The 23,453-nt window shown below is 53.9% G+C and overlaps 2 protein-coding genes and 1 pseudogene across 2 annotated transcripts; 2 read left to right on the forward strand and 1 right to left on the reverse strand.

Moving 5' to 3' along the window:
• Positions 1-341: 341 nt before the first annotated feature.
• On the reverse strand, positions 342-3,045 carry LOC147341188 (melanoma-associated antigen 10-like). Its single transcript, XM_086387953.1, has 3 exons — positions 2,765-3,045; positions 1,934-2,016; positions 342-1,584 (listed from the first exon to the last, which is right to left on the reverse strand). Exon 3 carries the CDS (start codon positions 1,562-1,564, stop codon positions 779-781), a length of 786 nt encoding a protein of 261 aa, XP_086244079.1. The 5' UTR covers positions 1,565-1,584; positions 1,934-2,016; positions 2,765-3,045; the 3' UTR covers positions 342-778.
• Positions 3,046-5,566: 2,521 nt separating this feature from the next.
• LOC147341189 (melanoma-associated antigen 9-like) lies at positions 5,567-6,217 on the forward strand. The gene has a single exon (XM_086387954.1). It carries the CDS (start codon positions 5,567-5,569, stop codon positions 6,215-6,217), a length of 651 nt encoding a protein of 216 aa, XP_086244080.1.
• Positions 6,218-20,265: 14,048 nt separating this feature from the next.
• On the forward strand, positions 20,266-23,124 carry LOC147341190 (protein EOLA1-like; annotated as a pseudogene).
• Positions 23,125-23,453: the final 329 nt, after the last annotated feature.

Below are 23,453 nucleotides of genomic sequence, written 5' to 3' on the forward strand. Positions count from 1 at the left end.
TGCCCTAGAAAGAGAGTTCTCTGGAGTTTATCCAAGAAGCAAAAGGAAACCTCACAGCAATGATCCGTTTCAGAGATTCCCCTCATCCCCAAGACAAAGCTCATGTGACTGCAGCTCCTAGACCATCGCTGTAAGTGCAGGGGTGTCCTGCTTCTCCTAGTGTGTCCACCGCTAACATGGCCTTTCACGGAGCAGAGAATCTGTACACATCTTTGGAATAAATGAGCCAGTGAGCAGGGGTCGCAGATTGTCTGCTACTTTCTTTAATAACCAAGGAAAATTCAATAAACTGAGATAATTTAGTTATTGTGAATGACATACAAGAAGGACATAAGCATGAATTCACTATAATTACTTTTATTATCTAATTCTTCTCAGTTCAATACTATTGCTACATAAGTTCACATTTCAAAACAGTTCTAATTCCTGTTCCATTGTATTCTATTCAGGACCACAAAACAAAATGGAAGACTTCCCAATCTCTTTTACAAAACAGCAAAACTCTTGTTTTTAAATCGGGTAACCAAAACTACACTGGGATCAGTATCATTCACAAAGCTAAGATACTGAAGTTTCTTTAGCCTTCTCTGAAACCAAACTTTGAAAAATTTCTAAAGAAAACAGAAATGAATCCCCATGTCATCATAGAGAACAGCAACCAAAGACGCTACACACACTGGTTCTCCCAACTGGCCCTCACTTCTGACTGAAGGCTGACTACTCCCTCTTCAATCACAGAGGGAAGGATCAACCTGGCTGCTGCTCTGGCTCAGGCCCCCTATTCCTCCTCCCTTGCAGCCTCTTCAGACAGGAGTGGGAAGGCCCTCAAAGCCCTTTGTCTGACCCTGAGCACAAATGCCATGACTTGCTGTTTGCTGGTCTCCGCATAGGCCCGGGGACCCCACAGGAACTCATAGCGGGCAGGGTCACTGTCAGGCACCTGCCGGTACTCCAGGTACCCCTCCCGCACCCACACTTGGGTCAGCAGCTCCCTGGGCTCCCCAAAGATGCAGTGCTCACTCCCAACATACATCCCCATCCTGCTGAGTGCTCCCCAGACCACCTCCGCAGGGGCCGGGTCTCCACTCCACATGATCACGCTGAGGACCAGCACCAGGAGGCCTGCCTTGGGCAGGCCCTGCCCATCGCTCAGCATCTCATCGCAGGTGAGGCCCAGTGTCGGGACCATGACGTAGAGGTGCTCTGTGGGATCCACCTCCTTCACCTCCACACCAAAGACCACCTGCAGGCACTCTAAGGCTTGACTGAAGACCACCGGGAAGTACTCCTGGTTATCCCTGAAGACCTTATTCAGCATTTCTGCTGGGGAGGTCAGCTTCTTGGCTCGATACTTGAGGAGCAGGAACTTCATAAGGTTAGCCTTCATCTCATCCAGAATTTCTTGGGGCAAGGCCTCCACAGGAGTGGAGGAGGATGCTGGGTGGTAGGAGGCCAAGTGGGATGCAGCCTCCCCCACCTCAGCCCCCAAGGGCTGCGCCTCTACAGGGCCCTGGGCCTCGCCTGGGTCTTGAAGGTCTTCCTCGGGTTTGCTAAGTGCACTCATCTTGACCACGAGCACAATGCCTGAGGTTGAACAAGACATGGAAGTGAGGCAGAGGTACAGATGGGGACCAAGGGCCTCGGGGAGACAGGAGGTGTGAGCGGCCTCGGCTAAGAAACGCATCCTGGATGGTATGACACAGGCCACTTACAGGTCTCCCCTTGAGGGGTGCCCTCAGACCTCACAGGAGTGCTCCTCCTGGGAGGCCAGTCCCCTGGATACCCGAAAGAGGAAGTGAGGTGGCTCCCCAGGGTGCGGTCAGCACAGCCCGAGATTTCCAGGGCCAATAAACTGGGAGGAATTGGGGCCTTCTGGGGCCCCCCTCTGTTCTGGGATAGGGAGCCTCTGGTTCACTTCAGGGCACCCGCTCACCTTGATTCCTGGACCTCCTCTGCTCTCTGAACTCAGAACACAGGCTTCAGACCTCTGGTTTCGCCTCCTGGTTCCTGGAGCTCCTGTGAGAGAAATGGAGGTGACAGCTAAGGGCTGTACTGTGGCACAGCCCTGGGCCTTCTGTGCTGGTAGGAGGGGGTGGACTCTGTGAGCACACCCAGTTGTGTGGTGGGTCCCTTGTATTGCTCACTTTTCTCCTGGTATGGCCTGGACCGTCCCCTTTGGAGGAGTAGAAGGAAACACAGAACAAGACGCAAGCCCGAACAGAAAGCGCTGAGGGGCCCCACATGTGGCCGCACCTGCCCAGGGCCTCGCACGGGTCCTAGGCTAGGGAGATGCTCGGTTCAGCTCCTCCTCATGTCCTGCCTGGCCTCCCAGCACTGACCACAGGGGAGGGGGTCTGCTCAGTCCAGCCTGTGCCAACCTGAAGCCTCCGCCTGTAAAACCTCACCTCCCGAGGTCCCTAAGCCAGAGGTCAAGAAACTGCTCACCCTGCTCACCCCACTCTGGGCCCTCCAAGACCCTCTTGTAAGGGTCAAGATCCCTCCCTGTTGGGGTCTAACCGCCTCAGTCCTTCCTTGCATGGAGCCTGGACTCCAGGCAGCACCCAGGGCTGTCCCGTCCGCCATTTTGAGACCTCGCCACTTTCACAAGGCCTCCAGTCGCTCTAAGACTCGCATGTTATGAAGTCAGACAGGCCGAGTGTGCTCTCACCGCAAAGTCTCCCAGGGCCAACTACAGGGGTGGGGATCTGTGGGGTTCTGTCGGTCCTCACTCAGGGTCCCCCCAGTCCTCCTGCAGGTACCTCACCTTGCCTCCGTGCAGGACCTGGATTCTCACCTCTCCGAAACTGAAGCCCCGCCCCTTATACCAGGACCCCAGTCTCTTGAGGACCCGGATGTCAGGAGGTCAGCGCATGCCTGTTGCGCTCATCCTGCCCGCACGGTTGCCCTGGACTGACAACAGAGATGGGCTTCTCTGAGGTCTCCTCTGATTAGGGGTCCAGGGTCCTCTAGTCCCTCTTCAGGGTCCTCAGGGTCTTCAACCTTCCAGGACCTGGGAATCGGCCCCCCTGAGGCCCCGCCCCATATGCGAGGTCTCCAGTCAGAGACCCGGATGTCAGGAAGTGCGACCACGCACTTTGGGCTCATCATATCCCAGGGCCGCCAAGGACCAACAGCAGCTACAGGCTTCTCTGAGGTCTCCTCTGATTGGGGTCCAGGGTCCCCTCAGTCGCCCCTCAGGGTCCTCAAATTGAAACCCTGGAGGAGTTGGGCTTCTTCCTTCGGCTCACCTGAGGCTACACCCCCTTTCTCAGATCCTCAGTTTGTCTGAGACCGAGATGTCCGGAAATGCAGCATGTGCTCATCCACCCTCTGTGCTCCCTGAGCCTTGATGTGAGGGTCCCACCTCTGGTCAACACAAGGGGCATGCCCAGATCTGCCAGAGATCAAGATGAGGTCCCTGAGGGAGGATATAAAGAACCCCACAGACCCCTGACCCTGCTGTCAGCCCTGGGCCGCCCTGGTGGTAGGATGAGCACTTGGCAGCCTGTTCTGACTTCCGCATCTGTGTCTCAGAGACATTAGCTTGGTAAGCTGCAGTCCATGGGGTCGCTAAGAGTTGGACACGACTGAGCGACTTCACTTTCACTTTTCACTTTCATGCATTGGAGAAGGAAATGGCAACCCACTCCAGTGTTCTTGCCTGGAGAATCCCAGGGACGGGGGAGCCTGGTGGGCTGCCATCTATGGGGTCGCACAGAGTCGGACACGACTGAAGTGACTTAGCAGCAGCAGCAGAAGCAGCAGCAGAAGGGGCAGGGCCTCAGATGGGCAGAGGGAAAGATCTTAGTTCTTTTGAGAGTCAAGGTGAGGACTCTGAGGGAGGATTTAGGGGACCCTGGACCCAAGAGCACAGTGGGCTCTGGGAGGATATAGGGCAGATGAGCACATGCTGCATTTCCTGACATCTGGGTCTCAGAGAGACTGGGGAACCTGGTACAGGGGTCTGACTTCTTAAATCCGGATTTCAGACTGGTGTCCTAGTATAGAGAGCAGACTTACTGACATCCGAATCTCAGAAAGACTGGGGTCCTGGTATGAGGGTTGGGGCATTAGTAGGGGAGGGGAGAGGAAAGAATCTGAAGTCCTACCTGGAGATAAGGTGAGGTCCCTGAGGGAAGAATGAAGGGACCTCAAGTGGAGATTCTAGGGATCCCAAGGTAAGGCTGATGGAACCCCACAGATCCCTGTCCCTTCCATCAGCCCTGGGAGCCCTCAGGGTGAGAAGAGCACACTAGGTCTGTCCTGATTTCCTGACATCCAGTTCTGTGAGACTGGGGACCTGGTGTGAGGAGCAGGGACTACGGTGGGGAGAGGACAGAGCCCAGGTCCTACCAGAAGTCAAGGTGAGGACCCTGAGGGAGGGCTGAGGGTAGCCAGATCTCAGACCAGAGGCAACCCTGGTAGTCCCCGGGCAGGACGTCCTCGTGCCGCATTGCCTGACATCCCTGTCAGAGAGACTGGGGACCTGCTGATAGCAACGGAACCTGCAAATGGCAGACAGTACACTTCCAGGTCTTGTCTGGAGTCTAGGCTCCATGCAAGGAAGGACTGAGGTGCTTAGACCCCAACAGGGAGGGATCTTGGCCCTTGCAAGAGGGTCTTGGACGGCCTAGAGTGGGGTGAGCAGTTTCTTGACCTCTGGCTTAGGGACCTCGGGAGGTGAGGTTTTTCAGGCAGAGGGCGGAGGCTTCAGGTCAGCAGAAGCTGGACTCTCCAACCCCAATGGAGGACTGAGCAGACCCCCGCCCCTGTGGTCAGTGCTGGGAGGCCAGGCAGGACATGAGTAGGAGCTGAGGACCGAACATCTCCCCAGCCTAGAAGCTGCAGGAGACCCTGGGCAGGTGCTGCCACATGTGGGGCCCCTCAGCGCTTTCTGTTCAGTCTCAGGTCTTGTTCTGAGTTTTCCTGAAGGCCCCCAGAGGGGAGGGACCAGGTTGTGCTGGGGGAAAGGTGAGCACTACAAGGGAGCCCTGAGGGGACCTCCCACCACACAACTGAGGGGACCTCACAGAGTCCACCCCTCGTACCGTCAGAGAATGCTCAGGGCTGTGCCACAGGATACCACCGAGGTGCCCCCTCCATTTCTCTCACAGGAGCTGCAGGAACCAGGAGGTGAAGGCAGACATCTGAGGCCCAGGTCCTGAGTTCGGAGAGCAGAGGAGGTCCAGGCAGTGCCAGGAGTCAAGGTGAGGAGGGTGCCCTGAGTGTACACCAAGGGCTCCCCATCCCAGAACAGAGGGGGCCCCACAAGGGCCTAATCCCCTTACCTTGTCAGTCCCAGAAATCTCGGGCTGTGCTGACCACACCCTAGGGAGCCACCTCACTTCCTCCTTCAGATAGCCAGGGGACTGGCCATTCCAGAGGCATGCCCCTGTGAGGTCTGAGAGCACCTTTCAAGAGGAGACCTGCAAGTGGCCTGTGGCTGCCCAGGGTGCAGTTCTCAGGTGAGGCCATTCACAGCCCCTCTATCCACCATCCAGGCCTGTGGTCCTCATCTGTCCCCATTTGCCGCCATGCCTCACTCTGTGGTTTGATCACAGGCATCATGCTCATGGTCAAGATGATTGAGCTGAGCAAGCTCGAGGAAGACCTTCAGGACCCAGGCAAGGCCCAGGGCCCTGTGGAGGCGCAGCTCTTTGGGGCTGAGGCGGGGGAGGCTGCATCCCCCTCAGCCTCCTCCCCCACAGTCTCCTGCTCTGCCCTTGCAGAGGCCTTGCCCCAGGAAGCTCTGAATGAGATGGTGGCTAACCTGATGAAGTTCTTTCTCCTCAAGTATCTGGCCAAACAGCTGACCTCCCAAGCGGAAATGCTGAAGAAGGTCCTCAAGGATAACCAGGAGCACTTCCTGGTGGTCTTCAGTCAAGCCTCAGAGTGCCTACAGGTGGTCATTGGCATGGAGGTGAAGGAGTTGGACCCCGGGGAGCACACCTACATCATGGTCCCCACCCTGGGCCTCACCTGTGATGAGATGCTGAGCAGTGGGCAGAGCCTGCCCAAGGCCAGCCTCCTGGTGCTGGTCCTCAGCCTGATCATGCAAAATGAAGACCTGGCCCCTGAGGAGGCAGTCTTGGGAGCACTCAGCAGGATGGGGGTGTATGTTGGGAGTGCGCACTGTGTCTTTGGGGAGCCCAGAGAGCTGCTGACCCAAGTGTGGGTGCAAGAGGGATACCCAGAGCCTTGGTATTTGGTAGGGTAGGGGTGGAGCCAGGGGCATGTTTGTCAACCCATCTAGAGCCTGGCCCCCTGAAACAAGGCGCATGGCAGCAGATGGGAGCCTTTGCAGGCAACCTGAAACATACTTTTCTGTACTTTCAGATGAGAGACAAGCTGGGGATCACATCTCTGTCCCCAGACCCCCTCCCCCACACTGGGCCAGGGCTGCCTCTCCACATCACCTCTGTGACATCATGAGACAAGTAAGGAAGTGGACCACTTAATTGGCTGCCTGGCCCAAGATCCAGATTCTAGAATCTCCAGACAGTATTTATTGGGCACTACCACCCTGCTCTGAGGCCCTTCTGCCCTGACCATTCACTGCTTGGGTAGAGAATGCTCCTGAACTAGACTGGCTCCATGGATAGTCAGAGTTCCAACAAGCCATGTGCAGCTCCACTCGCCCCATCCACTGATGGAGAGCCCACAGCAGGGCATCCCCCTGATGTCACCCAGATTCAAATGTGGATTCAGAGGAAGCTTTGGAGAAGTGGTGAACCCAGAACCCAGATCCGGGCCCCCAAGACAACCTGCCCCACAGGGCCCGAACCTCTTCCTCTCGTCTGGGGGCTCAGCCCACTCAGGACAGCCACCTAACTCTGCTCCTGACCGCCACCCTCCCTGCTGTGTCCCTGCCTCCCAACTGCCTGATCAGAGTAAATGCTCCTCTTCCTGTCCCCGATGCTACTATCTGAGCTCAGACTGCATGGCCTGGGGCCGGTGCTGTCAGCCTAGGCGCCCCCACCAGCCTGAACCCCTCCTGTCTCTCCTCCTCCCACCGGTGTTTCACATACCATGGTTCTGTGTCACCCTGCATGCACGTTTGTCCTCATCTGCCCCGGATGGAAAGCATAGCCGAGCCCTCTCCTGTTTCAGCCCCAACGTGTCCATGGTGCCCTGGTGGGGCTTCCGGTGGTCCTAGGTCTCCTTCCTCGTCGCCCAGCACTCTGGGTGGCTGTGCTGGCCATGCACTGTGCACAGAGCTCATCCGGGACCCAACACTTTCTCATGCAGTTCTGCCCCTGGACCACCGCTCCTCTTGTCCTGACCACCTACTGTCCTCCTTCCAGGCAGGACCATAACATCCTTTCTCCGTCCGCCCGAGTGTCAGGTGCTCTCATCTGGGAGTTCTGGGGCGCCCTGCGTCTTCTTGCAGCCTGCCTTTGCCCCCCTCTTCCTCCCAGGCTGTGGCTGCTGTGCACAAGTCTGGACCGCGCCCCCCCACCCAAGGCTTTTGTCCAGTCCCAGAAGGAAGGCTGATGTCCCAGAGCTACACGGCTACACCTGGGCTTGTCCTGTGGGAGTCCAAGGCCTGGAACTGAAGCTAGGCAGGGACCAAGGGACTGACACGGACGTGAAGGAGCCCTCTCTCACAGGCAGAGTGCTGGACTCCAGGGCAGTGTCTCCTCAGGGACTGCTCGCCCCAGGTGCCAAGCCTGGGGATGGACTGCAGTCCCCAGTGGGGCACTTACCACTGGGGCACTTACTGCTCCGAGACGAGGCGAATACTGAGTCTGTCGCTAGCCTGCAAAGAGAAGAGAGAAAATCTGAAACACAAAAAATCAAGACTGACTGATGATTCCTTGGGACTGGCCTTGTGTCCCTTGCCCCTTGACCCCCTCTGCTCAGAAAGCCCAGCCCAGGGGGTCCTCCCAAAGTGAATGCAGAGTCAGAGTTAACCGGGACTGTCACGTCAGTGTCAAGTTGACCCTGTATCTGGCAACATCCACCCCTCTGAAGGTCCCACCTCCCTACATGGGGTCACTGACCAAGAGCCTGAGGTCCCTGAAGGGCTGGGGTCATTCCCTTGTTTGTCTGCTGTGGTGCTGCAGCGTCCTTCCCCCGGAGGCCCACCCTATCCCTGTTCCTCGGTTCCAGATCTGAGAATTGGCTTGGGGGCCGAACCTGGATGAGGAATCTTGACCTGTTTACTGGGGTGGCTGCCCTTGGCCTCAGTGTCATTTTGGAGCGTACCTTAATCTGTTGCCCATCCATTGAGCCCCCAGGAGGCCATGTTGTACTGACCACCTGCCCTGCTCTGTGGGTCCGGTCTTCTGGGCGGCGGCAGCCCTCATCATGGCCCCTGGCTCCTGGCCACTCAGTGCGACCCTGCAAACTCTGCTGCAATCCCTGGGCAGTGGGGAAAGGGAGTGAGGAGTGTCGTCCGTCTCCTCCATCATGAGGCCCGGCGAGCCTGGCCTGTGTTGTGTGGTGACTTCGCTCTGCTTGGTGGCCGAGCAGTAGGTGACCACCTCTTCTCATGGTTCCTTGGTTCTCCTGCTGGTAGTGCTGTGGGTCCTGCCACAACTCAGGGCGGCGAGCTCCCCTGCTTCCTGGGAGGGAGGGCTCCAGTCCCGTTTGCTCCCTTGCGGGTGGGGGTGGGAGGGCACCAGCTCTTTATCCGGTGGGGGGATGGGCTGCTGCTGTAGGTTCAGAAGTTCAGAGATGTCTGGGTAGTCCTGGTCTTCAGGGGCCTGCCTCCCAGTCTCCCTGGCCTTCATGTCAGGGATGCAGGTTTTCCCAAGAGGACCTTTGATGCCAGTGGGTCAGGCCTGCCTTAGTGGAACGTTCAGTGTCTTTGATGTTCAGCCAATCCTGTAGAATCCTGGGCTGATGTTTGTCCACTGTCTGAAGCTTTGTCAGATACCGGGGAGACCCTGGCTCCCCCGCCCCCAGTTCTCACTGTTCTTCACCCTGAGCTGCTCAGCCCCCTGTGGACAGCAGAGCAAAGAAGTCACTTCCCTCTATTTCCCCCTTGTCCCACACTCCTGGATCTTCTCACTTGCCAGGGAATTCCCCTCCCACTGCCAGCCCAATGAAAGTTCTAGCAGCTGGGCTGTGGCCTTGAGCCCAGGGCTGAGCGCACAGGATGGGTCCTCATAATCAGTGGGGCAGGGGATGTCAAACCTGTACCAAGGCCTCATCTCGCCACCTCTCCTCAGACCACTCCAGAGCCAGCCTCCTTGGGATGGGTCCTTCATGAGGCTATTCCTGGGGGTGGGGTGGGGGGGAGTTGGTGCTGGAGGCTGGCTGGGGACTCACCACCAAGGGGACAGGGAGCAGGCAGAGGTGGGCAGGGCATCCCTTCACCTGCAGTGTTTACCTGACTGTTCCTGCCAGTCCGTCGGGAGGTGCAGAGCACAGACAGGTATTGGAAGTGTCCACAGTGGGCCCTCGTGGTCAGGCCCTCACAGTTCCTGAGGCCCATGATCACTACTGACCAAGCAGGAGAACTGACAAAAGGAATTGGTGCCTGAGCGGTGGCTGTGTGTACACACAGGACGCCAAGGGCTTTGCCTGGGTGGCGCCACGCTCTGCCCTGCTCGCAGCCTGGTGGGAGGGGCTCTTGGCATCTTTCGCATCAGACAACTGCTGGGTAGGGCAGGACAACTGCTTCCAGTGCACTGGCCACCTGGCCATCAGCTAGACCTGGTGTAAGCACAGCCTGATGGGAGAGGGCAGGTCTGGGTGCCAGACTTCACGAGGCAAAGTGCATTCAATTCCAAGACACCCATCCTGCAAGAGGCTCCTCCACTGTGCAGGACATCAGGTGTCCACTCACCCCTGCATCACTCAGGGCTGGGGGGTGGGGAGGCTGGAGCACATCTTCCAGGCAGATCTGTAAAGTGCAGAGCCTGAAACGAGGCAGAGGTTGGGGAGGATAAAGAGTGGGGAACCAACCACTGACTCACATCAAGGGCTTTTTAGATGGGAGTGTCATCTGGGCTGGGTCTCATAGTGAAGAGGGTCTCCTTGGCTGGGAAATGGGGGAAGGGCCCCCAGAAGGGTCAGACCCATGGAGGGAACTGAGCCCAGGTGTGTAGCTGGATCAAGGTCATGGGAAAGGGCCTGAGAGACTAGCCTGGGTCCCACTCGGGCGACTCTGAGTCATCTGGCCTTTGCCCTGTGTACAGTTGATCAATGCTCTCACTTGCAGTTTTAAAGGCAAGCCATGGCCTCTCTGCCTGAGAAGAATTCATTGATTCAGTCATTTGGTTAGACAGTGATTGGACAAAGCTTTGTGTGCCTCCCATACACAGGGTCAGGCAGCAGATAGACGAGGGGTGCACAGGTGAGTCAGGCGACCGGCATGGCTCTTTCCAGGATGAGTGGCTCTGGCAGCTGGTGCCTGTCCTCGTTGAACTGGGCATGGGCACCTTCTTCACAGGCTGACTTCTCCTGGCTTGTGATGAGGTCTCCAATTCTTGTTCTTGAATCCAGAAAGAGGTTTAGAGATATGACATTAGGTCTTTATGTTCTGAGAGTTATTGTCGGGAGATGGTTAGATACCATCACCAACTCTAAATTGCCTCTCTGCCTGAGAAGAATTCATTGATTCAGTCATTTGGTTAGACAGTGATTGGACAAAGCTTTGTGTGCCTCCCATATACAGGGTCAGGCTGCAGATACACGAGGGGCGCCCAGGTGAGTGCGTGAATTTGAGCAAACTGGGAGATGGTGAAGGACAGGAGAGCCTGGCATGCTGCAGTCCATGGGATCACAAAGAGTAGGACACAACTTAGCGACCAAACACACACACAGGTGAGGGCGTTGGGCCCAGATTCTCCTGGCTCCCGGCAGAAGGTTGATTTGCCCCCTGTGGCACCCAGTGTCCCCCAGGCTGAGCAGAGTGGCTGCTGCTGATGCATTGTGCAGAGAAGGAAGACGTGGTGCAGGTTTGCCCAGACCAGCTCCCCAGTGGCCTGAACTGTGGCAGCTTCAAGCTCCAGGAGGAGTTTGGCAGTGTGGGCCCCTCGCTTACTGCCTTTGAAGGAGTAGTGCAGGCAGTGAAGACAAGATGATATGGGAGGCTGGCCTTGGCCTGCTGTATTGCCCACCTAGTGTTCCCAAATGGCACCTGGAGGAGGCTTTAGGAAAGGGGCCAGCTTCGCGTCTGAAATGAAACTAGAGTTTGACAGTAATGTGCTGCTTGCTCGTTGTGCCATCTGCTGGCCAGCTCTTCCAACTTCACTTTTTTTTTTAAATTGAAGTATAGTCAGGACTTCCCTCATAACTCAGTTGGTAAAGAATCCGCTTGCAATGCAAGAGACCCCAGTTCGATTCCTGGGTCGGAAAGATCCCCTGGAGAAGGTAAAGGCTACCCACTCCATTGTTCTGGCCTGGGAATTCCATGAACTGTATATTGTAGAGTTCATGGCATCACAAAGAGTTGGACACCACTGAGTGACTCTCCCTCACTTTCACATAGTTGATTAACAATGTTGTGCCCATCGTTTCTGGTGTACATCAAGGTGATTCACTATATAAATACTTTCAGATTCTTTTCCATTATAGGTTATTGTATATATTGATTATAGTTCCCTGTTCTATACAGTAGGACCTTAATTATGTATTTTATACATTTTTGTTCAGTCGCTCAGTCATGTTCAACTTTGTGACCCCATGGACTGCAGCATACCAGGCTTCCCTGTCTTTCATTCTCTCCCAGACTTTGCTCAAACTCATGTCCATTGAGTCAGTGATGCCATCCAATCATCTCATCCTCTAGCACCCTCTTTTCCTTCTGTCTTCAGTCTTTCCCAGCATCAGGGTCTTTCCCAGTAAGTTGGCTCTTCACATCAGGTGGCCAAAATATTGGAGCTTCAGCTTCAGTCCTTCCAATGGGTGTTCAGGGTTGATTTCTGTAGAATTGACTGACTTGGTCTCCTTGCTGTCCAAGGGACTCTCAAGACTCTTCTCCAGCACCACAGTACTACTGTTTTATACATAGTAGAGTGTATCTGTTAATCCCAAACTCCTAACTTATCCCTTCCCCTGATTTTCCCCTTTGGTAATAAAAAGTTTATTCTCTGAGTCTGTTTCTGCTTTGCAAATAATTTCATTTGTATCATCTTTTTAGATTCCACATATAATTAATATCATAGGACATTTGTCTTTCTCTTTCTGACATACTCCACTCGGTATGATAATCTCTACGTCCACTCATGTTTCTGCAAATGGTATTACTTCATTATTTTTCATGACTGAGTAGTATTCCTCTGTGTGTGTGTGTGTGTGTGTGTGTGTGTGTGTGTATACCACATCTTCTTTATCTTGTTTATCTTTTGATGGACATTTACATTGCTTCCATATCTTGGCTATTATAAATAGTGCTGCAATGAACATTGGGATGCATGTATCTTCTCAAACTAGAGTTTTTTCCTTTCCAGTTATATATCCAGGAGTGGGATTGCTGGATCATATGGTAGTTCTGTTTGTAGTTGTTTGAGGAACCTCCATACTGTTCTTCACATTGAGTATACCAATTTACTTTTCCACCAACAGTGTACAAGGGTTCCCTTTTCTATGCACCCTCTCCAGCATTTAGTCTTTGTAGGTTTTTTGATGATGGCCATTCTTTCCAGTGTAAGATGATACTTCATTGGAGTTTTTATTTGCATTTGTCTGATAATTAAGAACATTGAGCATCTTTTCATGTGCCTTTTGGCCCTCTGTGTCTTCTTTGGAGAAATGTCTATTCAGGTGTTCTGACCATTTTTTGATTGGATTGTCTTTTTTTTTTTTTTTTTTTTTTTGCAGCTTCAGTTTTAATTAAACGTGGTTAGCAATAAGAGCTTCCATGGCAGAAAGCTCCAGGCAGTGCTTGGAGGGTGTGAATGTAAAAATGAGGTGCTAAACCTAATATGTAATACATAGTAAAGTATTTCATTTCCTTTTCCTCCTCTGACCATTTCTGCCTTCTTAATCCTTTTAACTTTCCCAAGGCATGGAGATGTCAGATACATAGCAATGGATATTAAAATGGATTCTTAACTCTCATTACCACAAAGATATAGCAACTGAATTTGCATGTTCCGTGCCTTGAGCCTATAGCAGGAGCCCAGGCATTGGCACAGAAGCCCATTGTTTGTATCCCATGGGTCCGTGAGGGTGGATGGCTCCTTTTTTGAGTGGATGTGTGTCCATGTAGCTCATAGGCTGGGCCAGTGCATAGGGCACACAGAGGGGCTGCCTATTTGTGCTCATGATGTGAATGACATAATCCAGAGCCTGGGCTTTTGGATCCAGGGACCTGGGTTTGGACATCAGCTCTTCTCCTGCTGTATAGCCTTGGCACTTGCTATCTCTGGGTGTCTCTCCTCTGTTGAAAACCAGGTAGCACAAGATGATGCTCGTGACACAGGGCTTTTCCAGGGCACAGCCTTGGACGTCATGATGTCTCCCACTGGGGCTGAGGGTCTGTCTTTGCTTCTACTTCTGCAGTTGGGAGGTTATTCCAGCCACACTGCCTATGAAGACTTTTCTTGATTCCCAGACTTGGTAAATTTCAGAATCCTCTAACAGTGTTCAAGGGACTCTAATGTGACCTTGGTGACATTCCCTTATGCTATCTGGAAGTTGTCAGTTGTGCATGTAGAAAATGAGATGGTTGGTCCAGAACAGGGATTCTCCAACCTTTGTGTCCATGGGATATCTGGCTGGCAGGTGGTGTGGGGTTCAGCCTCCCAAACAGATCAGAGGCAGGCTGCTCAGCTGAAGCGAGGCCTGCTCCCCAGCCCCCTTCTTCCTAATCTCTTCCTGGCCCACTCCTCATAGAGGCCCCCAAAATGTGCCAGAGAACACAGTTTGAAAACTAGATCTGAGATTTTGGTGTGAATTCAGATCCCTCAGTGATCTTGTGGAATGTGGCTTCTGATTCACATGTTCTGAGGTGGACCTGAGATTCTGTGCTTCTGATCAGATCCCAATTGATGCCTAAGTGTCTGGTCTGGGGATAACATTTTGCAAAGCAAGGGTCTGATCACAGACTGCCTTTGACTTTTCACATCCTTTGATTCGGACTTCTTACTGTTATTCTGATTGTGTCATAAAATAAAAATCTGTGTTGAATGAATGTGTCTATTAAGGGCAACATCCTCAAGTATACAAATCTGGAAAATGACCTGGGATATGAAGGAGACAGAAAGTATTTGTTTCTCAACTGCGAGTGTCTGAAACATCTGTAAAATATTTTCTGAAGAACACAATTTGGGTTAAGAAGCTGTTTAACTTTGTCAAGAAGAGTTCCACTGTGGTTTGGTTGTAGTCTGGATCATAGCGAAAGCGTTAGTCAATGAGTTGTGTCCAACTTTGCAACCCCATGGACTGTTATCCACCAGGATTCTCTAACCATGTAATTTCCCAGGCAAGAATACTGGAGTGGATAGCCATTCCTTTCTCCAGGGGATCTTCCCGACCCAGGGATCAAACCTGGGTCTTCTGCATTGCAGGCAGATTCTTTACCATCTGAGCCACAAGGTAAGCTAATGGACACTTTTCAAAGGGAACTTCTGACAGAAACAAGTGACCTGCTTTCAGACCCTGGCTGAGGCCTGTCTCCACACTGTATGTCTAAATGAAGGTTCAGAATTGTGGACAGCTGTTGGTGTGTCTGGCATCCATGTGCTTTCTTGATAATCTTAATGATGTGGCATCTAGAAAGATACCTTCATGTAAGTGGCCTCCACCCTTTCTGTCCATTGCTGAGTTGAGTGTTCCAGGTTCAGAGTTGGTAGACTGTCCTGTCTTTAGCACTCTGTTGGGACTCCTCTGGTGTGTGTCTAGAAGACCGGCTGCTTTGACAGATCATAGGGCTTTGCTTGTCAGTCTTTGTTTCAATTCGGTAACATCATGGCTAAAGTAGCAAGGAGACAAAAGCCCAGTTGCTAGAGTAGCCAGTGTGTTGAAATGTCAGGTATCCTTTGTGGAATATGGCAGGAGAACAGTGTGTGCTCGGTGGCATTGCCAGAGCCCTTCATTAAGAAGGATGACCACTTTCCCATGGGGTGGAGGTGGCATGTGCACCATCTGAGGAAGCAATTGAGACTGAACACCAGGGAGGCTGGATCCAAACACAGAGGTGTTCCTTAGGTGGTTAGTCAGTGAAAAGAACAGTCTTGGGGATGTGTGTTCCCAGGACTTGTCAATGGGCTTCTTTAGCATCAGGCACCTGGGAAACCCAGACAGAGTGTACCCAACCACCCCCTCCTCCAGACGCTGACAGTATGGCGACTGGTCCATCAATAGCTCTGTCAGTGGCCACCGGTCACCTTCTTTCCTTCATTAATCCCCTCACTCTCTGGTGTGTGAGCACCTCTTTGGTGCCTGGCATTGGGTCTACAAGGGTGGAGAAGATGGGGAACTTGCTGACAAGCCCCAGACAGGTGGACAGAAAGGCGCAGCTCCTAGAATCTGGAATCTCTGAGGAGGGATGCCAGGGATGGTTGCTGGGGTTCATAGAGCTCAGTGTGTGTCTGGGGTACCGATCCAGAGTGCATTGCCTTCCCGTCACATCCCCAGAGCGTTTGGGTCACCGCAGGTACATGTGGAGGGCCTGTGCCTGAGTCTTCCTTGCACACCTTTGATGAAGCATGAGAGTCTTTTTTTCCAGCCACCTCTCTCCCACTCAGTTCCCCCTGGCATAAAATCAGCAGTTAGGAGTACAGGAGCCTCAGATAGAATCCTTAAGAAGAAGTGTCTGGAGGAATACCCTGCTTGTCCAGTACTTCCTAAGCTCTCTTAAACCCAGGGCCTTTGCTGACATGACACGGGCAGACTACTAATTGTTCTTTGGCCCCTGTGACCCAGGCCACCCTGGTAGCATAAGCACAAATCCTAAAATACAGCTTTCCCCAAGGCAACCCCTGACTCCCACAACTTGGTGTTCGAGTGCCTGCAGCTCTCTGGCCTCATCTTGCCCGTCTGTCAAATGAGGTCAATGAAAACAGTTCTGGGCCCAGGCTCAGCTGTCGTTCTCCACACTTCTCAGGGCTCCGACCCCCACCACGGGCCTTCCTCCCTTCCTCGCAGCAGCACTTCCCCCTGTCTCCCCGATGGTCATGGACTCGCCTCCACTCCCACAGCCTGCTCCCAGCGTGCCCAGCCCTTCACACTGCTGCTTTGGCAGATCCCTCTCTCCTTGCTTCCTGTGTCCTCCTGAAGCATCTGAGGCTGACTTCTGGACTGTTCCTTCCTCCCCACAACTTCCAGAAGCCTCTCTGTAGTACTCTTTTTGTGAAAGGATAATTTGGGTGATTTGTGTGTGTGTGTGTGTGTGTGTGTATGTTTGTGTGCAACATTCCAAAGCCCTCTCTATAGTACTCTTTTTGTGCAAGGTTACCTTGGGCAGTTTCTGGTGTGTGTGTGTGTGTGTGTGTGTGTGTGTGTGTATAAGGTTAGTTTGGGTGGTTTCTGTGTGTGTGTGTGCACACATTCACATGGAACCTTTCAGAACTCTGTCTATAGTATTCTTTTGGTGCAAAGTTACCTTGAATAGTTTCTGTTTGTGTGTGCATGTGCGTGCATGTGTGCATGCACTGTTACCCCAGCTAGACTGCAAGCCCTCTGAGGATAAAGACCCCACTCTACTTACCTTGGTACTGTCCCCAGAGCTGCCTGTGCCAGAGGAGACACTTACTAGGTGCTGGCTATTGGCTTCGAGTCACTTGGCACTCATCAACTCTGCTGTACCACTCTGGATTCAGCAGGTGATGAGATGGGCCCTGCCCAGGCATCAGTGTGTGCAAGGCAGGTAAGCAAGGCAAGTATGTCAGTAATCTCATTGGACGCAGGACCACTCCCTGTAGAAACATCTGAAGTGCGAGGATGCCTCTCCCTGTGAGAAGAGGAAGGTGGGCTCTGAGTGGCACACTGCAGAGTGCGTGGGGTGTGGATGGTAGCGAGACAGGAGTCCATCCCCAGAGACCAGTCCTGACTCTAGCACTTGTGACCTGCTCCCTGTCCCCATAGAGGGTGGGGCCTGGAACATGGGACATTAGAGGTCATTTCAAGCTCAGCACACACTGGATGCTATGACTGTACCATCCGGGAATTCAGTGTTGACAGACTCAGAGGGTTGTCTTTGTCTTTGTCTTTTTGGTTTCTGCGTTGCTTGACTTGATTCTGTGCTGGCTCAGCATGGTTCTTCTCTGATGCTGGCTCAAGAAGCCCGCCTCCCTGAACTGCTTCCTCTTCCTACCACTCAGTGTCTACCCAACATCATGCCTGGTTTCTCACCTCAGCCATGGAGGAAAGACAGCTCCATACATTGGGTCCTTGTGTGTTGTCCCAGCTCAGGCTGTCATTCTATTCCTTAGGTCACATGCTAGTCACTCATTCCCAGGTTTTTTTTAATTTTTTGAGCCCTCAGTAAATGTAGATGACTTTTAAAATTTTACTTATTTCTTTTGGCCCCGATGTGAGGCATGTGGAATCTTAGTTCCCTGGCCAGGGATCGAACCCATTTCCCTGCAGTGGAAGCAAAGAGTCTAACCACTGGACCACCAAGGAAGTCCAACTCCCGGGTACTTTTGCATTCTGGTTATCTGGAATCCGTCCTGATTGCCTTATCCTTGCTTCTGGTTAGACACCCTCCTCCCTTCTGCCTTGTTGTCTGAGTCACAAGCCTTTTCTCAGTGTTTGGTTTCCCTTCTGTAAGTCTCTGGACCAGACAGAGATGAACAGCAAAGCTAATGAAGTTTAAGATTAAGCTTCAGAGTCATTGGCATTTCCAGGTCTGGAAGAGGCCCTAGCATTATGGTATATGCCAGTCGTCTGGTTTGTAAAATCAACAAAAGGTGGTTTAGCCACAGTTGGCTCAGGGCATCTCTGTGTCCATTCTGCTGCCACCATCCCTCTTGCTTTTGTATTGGGTGGCTATACAGTGACCATGGGCATATTGGGAATCTGGCTAAGGGGAGATTAAATCAGGAGAAAGTAGTTTGGATTTCGAGAAACATATTTTAGGAGCTCCCAACCAGTTCTGTACACATTCAAGTTATTCCTAGCCATCCTGTATTGAAATAGCTTCCAGGAATACTCGAACTTATAGTGCCTGTGTATCAGGACAAGAGGTGTGAGGCTGGAGGGAACATTGTGATATGTTCACCCAGTGAAGAGGGTGACCCTTTGTCACCCAGCAGGTAAAGGTTCAGTGGGATGATGATGCTCGGGGCCAGCCAGTGTGGAGGACATGGCACACTTGACTGCGGTTGGGGGAGTGGACACTGCGGATCCTTTGCAGAAGGGCATTTGCTGGCATGTGTCAGCACCTCGGGTGTGTGCCCTATACCCCGGGCATCTTCCTCTATGGTTCTTCAGTCAGTGAGTGTGTGGTCACGTCAAGTGGTTGTATTGGCACAATGAGTTTTCCCTTCCCTTCCATCAGGAAGGAAGAGTCAGTAACTTGTGGGACCCCCGACACTGGGAGGTGAAAACAGACACATGAAGATGTGCAGACATGGAGGAGTGTGCCTGAGATGCTGGGAGTGGAGAAGTCATCCCCCAACTCCCCGTCTGCCCCTGCAGAGAGATGTACAGACAGGGCTGACCTTCTGTCTTCATTTGCCAGCAATCATGTCAGGATTGCATTGGGTGGCTCACACTACAACTGTGTTGGTTCAGGAGGCCGGCAGCCGAGGTTGAGGTGTCGGCTGATGTTGGTGCTCGTGAGGGCTGTGGTGAGAGTCTGTCCCATCTCTCCCCCTCACTTCCGGGTGCATTGCTGGCCATGGTATGTGTGTCTGGGCTTGAAGAGCTGCACCTTCCTCTTCACCCCAGTTCTCCTGTGTACCTGTCTGTCTCTAAATGTGTCCTTTGTATGGGGACAGCCATTCTGTTAGAGGAGGGTCCATCCTAATGAGCTCACTGGACCTCCATCAGCTCTGTGAAGACCTTTCCTTTGTCTGTAAGGTCACACCGAGGTACTCGGGATTGAGACTCCAGCACCTGGATTTGAGGGAATGCAATGTATTCCTCACACCCTACAAAGGTTCTGAGGTAGGAACACACTGGGATGTTCCAAGGATGGAACGATGGCCTTCATAGCTACCGGGGGTGAATCCAGGAGTGAGGAGAGTAGGCTGCCAGGGCAGGAGCCAGATCACATGGGGCCTCGTGGGCCTGTGAGAACTGTGGCTCTGCTGTGCTCAGGGAAGGGAAGGCCCAGGAGGCCCTAGGATGGGTTCCTCTGGGACCTTGTCCCTGTCTTCACAACCACATGGAAACGGAGGCTCCCTGAGAGGTGCTGAGATCCTGCTGAGGTTCAGGCCCATGGCTCTGCTCCTCTGCCTCTACCCCTATCCAGTGAACAGGGACCCCCCGCTCCAAGTACAATGAAACAAGTGAGAATGGATGTGTATGTGGTCAGGTCCCCTGCAGTCATGGGCTATCTCTATCTCTCAGCACCTCCTCAGCTGTGGAATGAGGTGACAGTAACCTAGTGGATTATTTGAGGTTTGAATTCTGTGATTCCTGCGAGGTGCTGTCCCAGGCCCTGGCAAGGACATGGAGCACAACTGTCCCAGAAGTTCCTACTTTCCGTTTTTTTCTCTAGGTTCCGGGCAGGGGCCGGGACATCTGCTGACAGTGGAGACCGTGGTGTGGGAAGGGTTGGGAGGAAGGTGGCTTCCAAAGGTGAGGGGAAGACACCTGGCAGGGCCGTCTGAGGTCCAGGGTGGCCCCAGGGCTGAGGCCAGATTGGTTAGCACAAATCGGCCCTCAGAAGCCCTGGGCTAAGATGGGGGATCTGCAGAGCATGGGCAGGCATGGGGGCCGGGGAGTTGAGGGCTGCAGTGGGGGCCAGGGGTGGGGGAAACCAAACCCAGGACTGTGCCTGTCTGTGCTGGGAGAGGACCAGAGCCCGGCCACTGGGCTGTGAAGCCAGGGGACCCACACTCCCTCCTCAGTGCTCCAAGGGTGTTGAGACTCTCTGTCTTGGAACTCACCTTGTACCTCTCTTCTGCTGTCCTGCCCTCCTTCCTGACCTCCCCACAGACTGCATGTGATGACCAGGTCCTCTGGGTCACCACCCCCTGTCAGCAGACCACGTGGTGATGGATGGAAAGAGCCAGCCCTCTGTGACCCTCCTCTCTGTGTCAGCAGGCTTGGCTGTTGCTTGGGCACGTGAGGCTGAGGTCCCGCCTAGGGCTGTGAGCTTGGAGGCCTCTGTGTCACGCTCTTGGTCTTTGTGGTTCTGTGTTCTGCAGCCACGTGAGGCCGTGGGAGCCCTGGGAGCCCTGGGAGCCCTGGGAGATGAAGTTCGGCTGTCTGTCCTTCCGACAGCCTTATGCAGAATTAGTCTTAAGTGGTGTCAAGACCCTGGAAACTCGGTGCCGGCCTATGCTATGCAGACCAAGCAATGTACCCTGGCCGTCCACATCAGGCACCTGCAGTGAGAGGACATGTCCTGGCGGGAGCTGTTGGAGCAGAGGCTGGGGATGAGCCCCACCTGGATCCGAGCCTTGCTGCGGGATGGGGACCAGTTCAGCTGCAGAGTGACCATGGGCAAGTGAGGATCGTGGGGCAAGAGCCCTTCCCCGTGCTGCCTAGACAGCCCCCGGCACTTCCCTGGATCTCAGCTGGGTTGTGCTCATTTGTTTTCTGTTGAACCAGTTTGTGGGGGTGGGGTGGGCTAGGGTTTCTTCAGAGGGGCAGCAAGGGTACGTGGCCTGGGAGATGGTGGCACAAGTTGCCTGACCACCACTCTGGGCCTCAGTCCCGGTTATGCTCTGAGGCAAAGGTGGGTCCAGGTCTGCACGTGGCACTTGTCTGTGTGTGTGTGTGTGTGCGTGTGTCCATGGGTGTGTGTGTGTGCCCGGCAGAGACCATGAGAGGCAGCACGACACCCAGCCTGGGTTCCCCAACCCCACTACCTGCAGCTGGGCCTGAGCAAGTCCCCTGACTCCCCAGGGGTGAGGCCCCACAGCAGCACCTCTCTGCTGGTGAGTCGACTGGGGACCTGATGCCCACAGGCTCCCCACTGGGGCCCTCCTACTCTGTCCCTGCAGCCTGCAGTGGGCAGCCTGAGAGCTGCCCGTGGCCTGGTGGGTTCGTGGAGCACCAGGCCTCTCCCTTTCATTTCGCTCCGTCCCTCGATTGGCCTTGTCCCGAATTCCCTTTGCTGAGGTGAGCCCATCTGAAAGGCTCAGACAGAGGACCCAGTTCACCCCGGGTCCCCTCTGTGATACGGTCTTAGTCTCTAGCAGGAATGACTTTGAATCACCTTGCTCTCCTTCTGTGTCCTGTCTTTGCACACAGGTCTTATGGACGCTGGGGACACTTTGCTGTGCCCATAAAACCTAGGACCCATTGAGGTGGAGGAGCTGGAGAATCAAGCCCTGCTACCCAACCTGCAACAGAAGTACCTGACTGTGCTCGCCGACCCCCGCTGGCTGCTGCAGCCTGTCCCGGGGAGGGCCGGGAAAGACATCTTCCAGGTAGATACCCTCAAGCACCTGATCCCCTTTGTGGGGGAGGCCTGTCCAGGCTGGGCTGTTGAGGGGAGGGTGACAGAGAGACCAGCTCATGGTGACACCATCCAGTCACAGCTGTGCCCTGTACGTGCCGGTCTGGTTTGGTCTGATTCGGCCCCGCCCTGGGGTGTGCTGCCCACTTAGTGGGGGTTCGGGGTCTGGTACTCCTCTCATGTGGTTTTGCTCTGGACTCAGCGAGAGTCTCTAGGACTTTGACCTTTATGAAAAGATGGCATCGCCACTCGTTTTGGCCCTGCTGGGTCTGGGTGCTTGAGAAAAATGTGTTGTTAGGAAACCGGTTAGTGTTTTTCCCTCTGTGTTCTGGTCCAAACTCCCTGTTTTGGAACAGTGTCCAGAGGGTGATGGGGGAGCCCGGGGGCTGGGCTGAGCATCGGCAGGCAGAGAGGCCCGCAGGCCCAGAAACAGACAGCAGTCTGTCCTTGCAGGTGACCCTTGTCCTGCTGTAAAGTGTCCCTTGGCTCACAAAGCATGTGTGTTGGACATGGTGCCTGGTGGCCGCACGTCCAAAGACAGGCTCCTAAATACAGTTGTGAGGGCAGAGCGACAAGGGCTGGTGTTCACCTTGTGGAAACTTTGTACCTGTCTTTGGGTTTGGGGTCATGTGTTTTCAAGGCCCTTGGCAGTGGCCTGACCGTGTTTTCCAGTGAACCTCTTGGGAAGGCCCCTGGATCAGGAGCTGGAGACACTCAGCTGCTGATCAGAAACTTGTGGCATCATTGGGGGACTCATAAGGAGCCTTTTTTGCTTTAGGGTGAATGACTCATGGGAGGTGACACCCCAAAGGTCAGGAACCTGGCTGGGCTGTCTACTGAGTGGCAGCCCAGGTCAAGGTGTCAGCAGACATTGGCTCTCATGAGGGCTGTGGAGAGAGTCTGTCCCATCTTTCCCCCTCCTCACTTCCGGGGCTTTGCTGGCCATGGTGTGCATGTCTGGGCTTGGAGAGATCCTCTTTTCTCTTCATCGTGAGTTCTCCCATGTGCCTCTCTGTCTCTCAGGGTGTCCTATGTATGGGGACAGCCATCGTGTTAGAGGAGGGTCCATCCTAATCAGCTCACTTGATCTCCATCAGCTCTGTGAAGACCTTTTCTTTGTCTGTAAGGTCACACCAAGGTACTTGGGATTGAGACTCCAGGACTTGAGGGACATGATGTGACTCCTCACACCCTACAAAAGTTCTTAGGCAGGAACACACTGGAATGTTTCATGGATGGAAGGATGGCCTTCATGGCTACCAGGGGGAATCTAGGGGCGAGGAGAGCAGGCCACCAGGATAGGAGCCTGATTACGTGGTGCCTCGTGGGCCTGTGAGAACTGTGGCTCTGTTGTGCTCGGGGAAGGAAAGGCCCGGGAGGCCCTGGGCTGGGTTCCTCTGGGACCTTGTCCCCATCCTCATAGCCATGTGAAATGGAGCCTCCTTGTGAGGTGCTGAGACCCTGCTGAGGTTCAGGCCTATGGCTCTGGTCCTCCCCTCCCCCCTCCAGTAAACAGGGACCCTTCCTCCAGGTACAAGGAAAAAAGTGAGGACGGAGGTGTGTGTGCTCAGGTCCCCTGCAGTCATGGGCTATCATTCTATCCCTCAGTGCCTCCTCAGCAGTCGAATGAGGTGACAGTAACCTAATGGGTTATTTGGTCCAGGGTGGCCCCAGGGCCAAGGCCGGACAGGTTAAAATGGATCTGCCTTCAACAGCCCTGGGCTAAGATGGGGGATTTGCAGAGCATGGGCAGAGATGGGGCTGGGAGCTGAGGGGTCTTTGTCAGCTGTGGCTTGGGACACTCGTGTGGTGTACACACAAGCCCTCATGATGTCTAAGGCCTGCCTTTCTCAGCCTTGCTTTCTTGTCCCTGTGCTTGGCATCCCCACTCTGGTGTCCCCAGTTCAGAGATCTTCCAGCTGCTCTTCTTCCTCTCTGAGGCTGGGGAGACCTGGAGCCTCGGGGTTCTGCCCAT

This window comes from Bos grunniens, chromosome X (genome assembly GCF_055505025.1).
Source record: "Bos grunniens cultivar Pamir isolate PY7600 chromosome X, Bosgru_T2T1.0, whole genome shotgun sequence".
NCBI lineage: Eukaryota > Metazoa > Chordata > Mammalia > Artiodactyla > Bovidae > Bos > Bos grunniens.